Here is a 9193-nt window from a genome sequence, read left to right as displayed (position 1 = left end):
TACCACAGCTCTCCCAGTCCACCCCTGAATCCTGCAGAGCCCTACAATCAACTGGCCCACGCCACAAAACCCCACCCTGTCGCTAACATGGCTGCCATGGTGACGAAGCTACAGTAGGTAGTTGGCACAGCAGGACCCTCTTAAGTGTGATCTCAAGTGTGGACGGCTCATATGAAAATTAGGAGGTAATCATTTAAGAATGTCATTCATGGGTGGCTAGCTCTGTGCAAAGGTCTGGATGAATGGCGTTTGATTACGCTTGAGGAGGTTGCCCAGTATGTGAGGGAAATTACATCAGTGGAGTTGAGGCTATTCTGTGGGACATGAGGAAGCACTTCATAACTGTTGCTGGCTAGTTCAGTCAGACATTAAGGTAGACTAGAACTACCGTGTTGCAGTGGTTTGCCATTTATGTGGCGAGGCATGTCATACATAGATTATAGGGTCGAAAGGAATCCAACCAGATGATCTTTTAGTCCAAGTCAACGTGCTCCAAAGCATTCTTGAGAAATCACACTATCGAGAAAGGGAAGTCACAGAGACCATGACCTTCAAGATAAAATCTCTGAGTTCAAGCAAACATTTGTAGGCCAGGCCTACTAAATTTGAAGCACATGCCCTGAGGCATTCTGGAGATATTGTGTTTACGTTATCAGGACGGACATACAACACCATAAATACAACACGCATGCCATTCAAATCCTATAAGGAGACAAAGACCTGAAGGTGGACTCAAGGTGGTCTTGAATTTCCCCTTGGGGATCAATAAAGTATCTACAGTATCTATCTATCTATCTACAGTATCTATCTATCTATCTCTACCAAGTTTGGCATTGCTGTTTGCTAGCGCCAGTGAAGAAATACAGTACATCTCTAAAGGTGCTAGCACAGATTGTCACCTCTTTATGATTTCCCATGGCTATACCTGTCACTATCCTATGACATCTGCAGCTGAGCTTTGTGCATGATTTCCGCAGGCCAACCCAAGTGCTGACAAAAAGGCAGACAGCATCATTATCACACAAGGCGTGATCCAATTTCCTGTGACTTCATCTGCCAAGGTCCTGTGACATGCTCTGAAGCGTCACAAGTCTGGGCGTGAACGTTGGGCCCAGCACTGGTCTGGGAGCTCAGGCAGAAAAGGTGTTTTCAGAAAAGATTTAGACAAAGGAGTGGGGAACTTTCAAAGAGCCCATGATTTCTAGAACCTGTATGAAGAACTTTGTTTTGGTTGGAATAAGGAGTCTCAGGATTCTAGTCTGTTAGCAAGGCAGGAGGATGTCTGTGATTTCTCAATGCAGACAAACAAAAAGGGAGCCTTGTTCCCTGTTTACAAATGCAACTCCTGCAAATCCTATTTCCTACTGGTGTAGCAATGATTTTCTTACTCAAGAGAATGGGTAGGTGGATGGGAGTGGAAGGACTGCATTGAGAAACTTCATAGCTAGATCCCTACACACTGTAGAATGACACAGGAAGTACCTTGCAAATCAATTTGGAGAAAACTCTTGTATAGTATGTTGGCATGAACACAAATATTAGGTGAATGCAATTTTTTTTGTAATTTATTATTTTCTACTGTGAAAAAAAAACACATTGAGTGAGAACTGAACATTGTGAACTAAATTCTCCAATACGTTTTGCTATGCTAACACAGTAGAAACAAGTGCTTTCAACACAAAATGTGAGTCATATTGCAGATAAAAGAGAAGAGTTTCTTTTTTTAAAAAAATACATGATGGTCTTTCCAGTTCACGCCATGTGTTATACAATACAATACATGTAAATAAGAAACAAAGTAGAACTTAGTTCTCAGTACCATTGTTCTTTAAACAACTTGAAATCAGTAAACTACATGAATACACTGCACTGTATCTGCATTACGGAACAGTGAAAGTACCAAATGCACGAGCAAAATCCTGTCAAACACCCCAGCTCCCTAAAAAAACAAATGTACAAACCTAAACTTTGAAGAATCCTGTCTCAGACTGCAAGCACTTGAGTATGTCAGTAGCTTCTCCCTTGTGCACAAGTCCATACTTGGCAGCAGTTCCAGTGTTTACAAGAGTTTCATTCAGACAAGGATCTGCCAAGCTAACCGTAGGCTCTCATCCAAGAACATTTGGTTGGAAAAGTCGCCCTTTCGAAAAGTATGTTGACAGTGACTTCAGATCATTTCATTAACTGATCATTTGTGAATGTGTGTGTATGAAAGAAAGAAATGCTCAAAATGCTCATACATGATTTGCTCCCACTACCAAAAAAACTTGAATATTGTTGGAACAACATTTTGTCAGAGACAAGAACAAACAAAATGTTCTTGTCAACTGAAACATAGCAGCTTAAGAATATGCAGTCCTTCGCCGTGCATCACTAGAACAAGAACTCCATCAAACTCAAAACTTGTGATGCTAATTCAATTGTGAAGTTGGGTCTTAAATATCTGTTGTCGCACAAATCAGATGTTTCTCCACCAAGTGACAGAAGTAATGTCATTATTTGGTATCTTTCAAGACACAAATTTATGGGATGTTACAACAGTTCCATTATCCAGTTATCTGGCCCAGGGCTTAACAAAAGCCTTACAAAAGATGTTCAGAATCTGAGAAAGGTAATATTTGCTGTAAATCTTTGCTCTGTAGCTGCCTATGTGAGTGTGCACAGCAAAAGCGACCAGCTGAAAGTATACCAGATCCTGAGTTTTAAACACAGAGGTATTCAGCTTGCTTCAGTGTCAGCCTTCACCATCCTCCTCCTCCTCTTCTTTAGGAGCGTCTTCTGCCACTTTACTCACAGTGAACCTGTTTCCACCCCCATCCTCAACTTCCTCTTTGTTTGTCTTAACGTCCTGTTCTGCCGTGCCAATTTGGCTCTGTGTTGGCGTCGGGTCGGGTTCTGTGCTGTCCCACGAGCACCAGCGCTTAGCGGCGTTCCCCTGCTGTGGTGAGCTGCCCTCTGGGGAGTTGCCCTCTGGGCTCTGGTCTTCTCCTGAGTCCTCCAGGAGAACCTGGTTCTCATCGTGTTCTGCGCCGGACGCTATAGACCCATTGGCCTTGGAGAAGGTGAAGACGTTGTCGCTGATGCTGAGGCGCCGCTTGAGGCGGGGCGACTGCTCGAGCGTCATGATGACGCCCGTGTCGTTGAGGATGTCGTTGCAGCTCTTGGAGCGCGGCACGTCCTCCTGGATGGTCACCTTCTTCTTCTTCTTCTTCTTCTTTTCCGTACTGGGCTCGGAGCCGATCTGCTTGATGATGGCGCCATAGTCCTCCTCCTTCACGGTCAGGTAGTTGAAGATGTCGATGACGCTGGGTTTCGGCTCTGCGGCACCGTGCGAGTGGACCGACACCAGAGTCTCCTCGTGCTGTTCGAGGGAGAATCGATGCCGGCGCTGGTACCGCCGTTTCTTGAACACCTTGTGGGCCTCCACCACCATGTGGACGTTCCAGCTGAAGAACAAGGACAGCCAGGCCAGTCCCATGAAGATCCAAACCTCCACCATAAACCGGTACAGAGTTGGGTATTCGATGTCTGGGTCCACACCTGACACATGAAAATACAATAACATTACTATGAATCTGCAATTTTCTGCTTCAAGCCGTCATCTTCATTCAACCATTTGTCGAGAATTGTTTGAAATAGCATATGACGTCATGAAAAAGGGGTGTGACACTGTGGCCGGACAACTTGGAAAGACAAGATCTATATTTCAACATGCATGAGATGATGGGTTGACATCATAACATTATGTTTCCTTAGCAACCTTTGTCATGGATAAACAACTGGCTAACACAGCAATTAGGCTATGTTGGCTACTAAAAACAGCAAAAATCAACCATTAAATTAAAGTTTCATTGAAACACAGTGTTTTTGTCATTGTTATGCTTATTTAACTGTCACTTAAAGCAACACTAAAGAGTTTTTTGTACCTAAATAATGTTTCCAAAATCATTTCAGTGGTTCATCAACTCCTATCAGCGTGAACAGCACTTCTGCATTCGTTTCATGGCCCTCTATCGGCATTAACCGCACTATATAAGTTCACCAGATCCGGTAGCGGATCTGTAGTTCGATGGAATGAGACATAAGAAAATACGCTGCGCTTTGTTTCTACTACAATTCCCGTCGCTTAAGTTTAGTTTTCGGCGTGTCACCGGCCAATAGCGTGCCAGGACTAGAGTATGGCCGTTTCTGATTGGAGCCAAAGGTTCTGGCAGTAAACAGCGAAAATAGATCTGCTGGTTTCCAGCCTGAGCTGCCAGGCGAAATTCAAATTCCCCGGAAGTTCAGGCAGGGTTCACCCAGCCTACTTGGAATCTGTACCGTACGTATAACTTACAGGCAGGCTACACCAGGCATGCACCTGAGGGGTTCTGTTCACCAAGCGTGAAAATAGTTTTAGAAGAGACAGGCCTAATTTGTTCACACGTCAGGTGTAGGAAGTTCCATTGATTAGTGGAAGCTAATTGCTGTAGCAAATTGAATGATTAAGTAATGTGCCTGTTTCAGGCTGCACCATAGGATCAAAATGCAGGGCTTTCCATTAACTCCTTATAATGTAAGCTACCGTACCTGATACCATGATGCATTGTGCACCAGTCTTTTTTCCCAAAACATTTCAACACATACAGTACTCTCTTCTAACTGTTTTAAAAATAAAGTCTTTCCAAAAAATGAGTCACCATGTGAACAACGCACATAGAACGAAAACAGACCAGAGGAGTGTGATGGGTGGATGAGCTTGTCTAGAGGATTTGCACACAATGTAGGTCCCTTTACACATGCTAGGACCAGTCTGGTAACCTCAAGATGTACCAAATGACCTCAAGTCGTAAACCTGTAGTTACATGCCTGAGCCTTGTAACTTTAAATTCAAAACACACCACTGTTTATCAACTATGGTTCATACATATTCAATAGGACTGGGGACACAACCTGCATCTTGTGTATCCGATACCAATGCTTGCCAGAATATGTAAATGTTTGCAAGCCTAACAACATTCCTGACAGAATCAGCAATAGAATGGCACAATGCCCACACTTAACAAATGTATACATGTCTGAACAGGTCTTAGGATGCTTTGAAGTTGCATGCATTTAAGCATTTACGTAGAATTCATGCCCCATCCCCCCAAAGAAAAAGAAAACAGAAAAGAAAACAAAAAATACGTGCAGTACCTGCAACAAAGTCCCCAAAGCCCACTGTGGTGAGGGTGGTGAAGCAGAAGTGAAATCCCTCCAGGTAAGACCATCCCTCAATGGTCTTGAACACAAATGGAGGGATGACCAGGTGGAACATCAACCCCCATAACAGGAACAGGGCAATGCAGGTACACTGGACTTTTCTCTGGAAATGTTCGAAGTGCACATCATGACATTTACAGTATGCACTTCAATAGACATGATATCAGTAGGCAGGGCAATGGCAGTGAAATCAGGAACTTGACAACTTTTTAATGAAAAGGGAATGCAACAACATGCATTATTCATGGTGAATAGCATGCCGTCATACATGTTGAAAACTGTTCAGCTAACATTGATTCACCAACAGAATCTGTCATTATAGGTCCAGATGTTGGCTTTACAAAACAAGAAGATTTTGTAGAGCAACTCACGAAAATATAAAATGACCTGTGTTATTTCCACCATGCACCCATAATGAGACAGCTACATGGAACAATACAGAGTCAAGTATGAGTGCACACAAACACACACACACACAGAGAGAGAGAGAGAGAGAGAGAGAGAGGCAAACTTATACTGCTAATAACTCACTGGTGTAAGGCCTTTCCGTAGCAGCACCTGGCTCATCCGTTTGGTGCGACCACTGAAGAATGTGCCAACTTCACTGATCCATGTGAGACAGAGGGGAATGCCACACAGTCCATACAGAATACAGAACACCCGACCCCCCACTGTTTTTGGGGCCACATTGCCATAACCTATAGGGGTCAAAGAGAGAAGAGGGTTTTGATAGGAGAGGGTTTTCCGAGCGGATTTAGAATGGAGATTAGATAGATAGATACTGTAGATAGATAGATAGATAGATAGATAGATAGATACTTCATTTATCCCCAAGGGGAAATTAGGACTGCTAGCATTCAGTTGATTCTGCTTCCGTAAATGAACAAAATAAACCACTGCCTTAATGTTGCATTCAGTTTTACAAGTAGGTCAAGTGGTACATTTAGAAGGCAATTAATTAACATGTGATGTATTCACCTATTGTTGTTATCACAGTGGCAGCGAATATCACGGCATTCTGCCAGTTCCAGTTATTGAAAGAGTTTTTGCTTGCGATGGACACGCCTCGTCCGGCAGAGTCTGTCACGGCCTGGGAAACATGGAAATAAAGTGTGAGGCCATGACAGGGCTTGAATGCAATGATGACAGGAAGTTCACATCAATGACAGTAGCGTGTAGAATCCACGAGGACTTCCCTCTAATGGCCCAAATAATTATTTACATACGACATCATTTAATTATAATTCTATTAATAATTGTATTATGTATATCGAGCGACAGGGTAAAGACAAGCTTCAGGAAGGATGCTTGGAAGGGTTTCTGTTAGATATTTAACTGCTGTCCCTATTTTCGGAACGCCGCTCTTCCTGGTGTTCCTGCCAGTATGTTCCCTCGTCTGTCCGTGCCATTAGAAGACCACTGCCAAGTGCGCCCTTGACACTTGTTAAAGGAAAAAACGTTTCACAATGCTTGTTGACGTAAACTGAGCCTGCACGCCCTGAGCAAATTCCTCTGTGGAGTGTGTCTTCTCCTCCTTGGTTATTCTCAAAGGAAAAACGAACACGCCCAGTCTCAGAGTGATCATGCAATGGCTGACTTGGGCAGGTCAGTGCACAGTGAGACTCGTCAACAACTACAATTCCCAACCTTTTTCATGAGACACAAGGGGGCTTGATCTCTGATTAACTCTAAAATGAATAACCTACCTTCACGTCGTCATTTAATAGCAATTCGTAGGCTAATGTTAATAACTAGGTTACAAACCAACTTTTAACATTTGAAATTAAATTCCTTGTTGCTGTTTACTTTTTTTCACGGATATAATGTGTGAAACCTGATAAGGAACCAGTTTTGACTATTGACTTGACTGTTGCTGTCAAGTTTGTTACTTAGACCAACTTGTTTCGAGGGTGACTCAAAATGTTCTTTTCATATTTTGTGAGAAACCGGTATGTTTAGTTGAAACGCAAAGGGGAGTTAAAGAATTTAACAGTTCATAGAAATTTCTCCGAAACGAACATGGAAATTTAGCAACAAAACAACGCGTGTGAACCAAAAGTGAGTTCTTAACACTGCAATAGTCTATCCAAACGTTTACTCTGAACACTGTATAGTGTCTATTCAAGAAACACACCTTCAGACTAAATTCCTTCGAAATATTAGCAGGTCATACCTTCACAATGTCCTCCAGATTTTCCTTCGACAAACAAGGATATTTTTGGAGAAGTTTGTCCTTTTTAATTTCATACTCAGATACGGCTGACTTCCAGTTTGGCTCTTCTAATATTTGAAATATTGCTGCTCCAATTGACAGGTAAAAAATGATACCTGAAGTTAGTATGGGTCCTTTATCAGCCATACGAACTACTACAGTGTTCAGTTCACACGCGTTTCATTCCAACAACTTTCACCCTTTTAACTTAAAAGAAGTTTTCCGAGATTGGCGGTGTACAGTATAAGCGATCCATGGGTTGAACTTGAAGGCTTCATAGAAAACTCCCATGAGGTTTTTTTTTCTGCCTCCAAGTAGCTACTCTCCGCTGCAACTTTATGTGGTGTATCCATGCGTAAAAGAGGAAATGAAAGCCTGAACCACCCACATAGGTGAGGTCCCTTTTCATCACCCACAGACGAACACAGTAGTGGCGGGCTAAACATAGCCATACTACAAAAGCTACTGTTTACTCAAAACTCAGGTCATGGGGGAAGTGAGAATTCACACTCACAGTGTTCTCCATTGATTGTTAGCACACCTGGTGCGCCATGCTCCAAAAATATACGACCAGAACTGAATGCTGTAAAATGACGAGTTCGCAATGTTATGAAATGATAACATTTCGATCAAAATGACATACAGTATTATATTTGAAAATATGCCCAACCGTACATTAGGCTATTAAAAACGTCTCAGTTGATCTTAAAACGGCTCTTGTCATAGATGTCATCATGCATGTAACAAATACGTGAACTGAGGACCGCAAAGGTTTGAGATTGACTTTGAGAGGGCTCTGTTTGACTTTGAGAAAGCTCTGTTTTTCCCAGTGTGTGTGTGTGTTTGTTTAAGTTCCAATAAAATATTATTCTTATCATATACGCTACATTTACTGTGTCCATGCAGCCAGCCAACAACTCTTGATAAGAACAGCGAAAAAAGAGAACATATGTTATTAACCTGAGTCTCAGACCAAAAGTAATTTCCACATTGCAATCAGCTACAAACTGCTGAAATAAATGGCCACCTATCAGTCAGTCATGGTCTGTATCAGTGACATGTACAATTCTAATCAAATCGAGAACAAATTGCTTAAGATTTTGCATCCAGCATGGATCAGATTAGTGTTAATTGGAAATTAACCACCAACTCCTCCTGGCAGACTCCACTGGGTTATTAAATCACAAAGTCAGTATGTGACATTGCAATGCTGGAGATCAGTCTCCTGATGAATAGTTATGTGCATAGAGTTATCGCTTTACTATTTGTCCCTGTGGACGGGGAAGCTAAACTTGTGGCATTGCTGTTGGCTTTAGTGCTGTTAACTTCACAAAAAGTTGTGGACACACACACACACACACACACAGTGTGTGTGTGTGTGTGTGTGTGTGAGAGAGAGAAAGAGAGAGATAGAGAGAGAAAGTGTGTGTGTCTTCACCAGAGGTAAATGTTCTTTAAAAATATTTTACACGTGTTTGAATAGCTAAAATCTAAGTACGAACTCTTTCAATCACTTTAAAATACCTGATGTTGTGGTAAGTAATCAGTAGCCCATGACATTACAGTGAAATGTGATAGCCTATTATGAAAAGTGTATGTAAGTGTGATATGTAAAACAGGGGGTTTCAACAGAAAGAAGAAGTGCACACAGAAGGAAAGTAACATCTGCACACAATCTGTGGCTAAGTCTATTCCAAAAACAACCTTCAAGCCATCTGGGCTCACATGTCAGTGTGGTTA

At 42.2% G+C, this 9193-nt stretch overlaps 1 protein-coding gene across 1 annotated transcript; it reads right to left on the bottom strand.

Moving 5' to 3' along the window:
* Positions 1 to 1549: 1549 nt before the first annotated feature.
* kcnk5b (potassium channel, subfamily K, member 5b) lies at positions 1550 to 7775 on the bottom strand. The gene is made up of 5 exons (XM_062551187.1): positions 7415 to 7775; positions 6220 to 6331; positions 5773 to 5939; positions 5176 to 5344; positions 1550 to 3540 (listed from the first exon to the last, which is right to left on the bottom strand). Exons 1-5 carry the CDS (start codon positions 7598 to 7600, stop codon positions 2735 to 2737), a joined length of 1440 nt encoding a protein of 479 aa, XP_062407171.1. The 5' UTR covers positions 7601 to 7775; the 3' UTR covers positions 1550 to 2734.
* Positions 7776 to 9193: the final 1418 nt, after the last annotated feature.

The sequence above is a fragment of the Sardina pilchardus genome, chromosome 12 (assembly GCF_963854185.1).
Source record: "Sardina pilchardus chromosome 12, fSarPil1.1, whole genome shotgun sequence".
NCBI classification, from domain to species: domain Eukaryota; kingdom Metazoa; phylum Chordata; class Actinopteri; order Clupeiformes; family Clupeidae; genus Sardina; species Sardina pilchardus.
The sequence above is the reverse complement of the archived record's forward strand: the minus strand, read 5'-3'. Positions and strand labels throughout refer to the sequence as shown.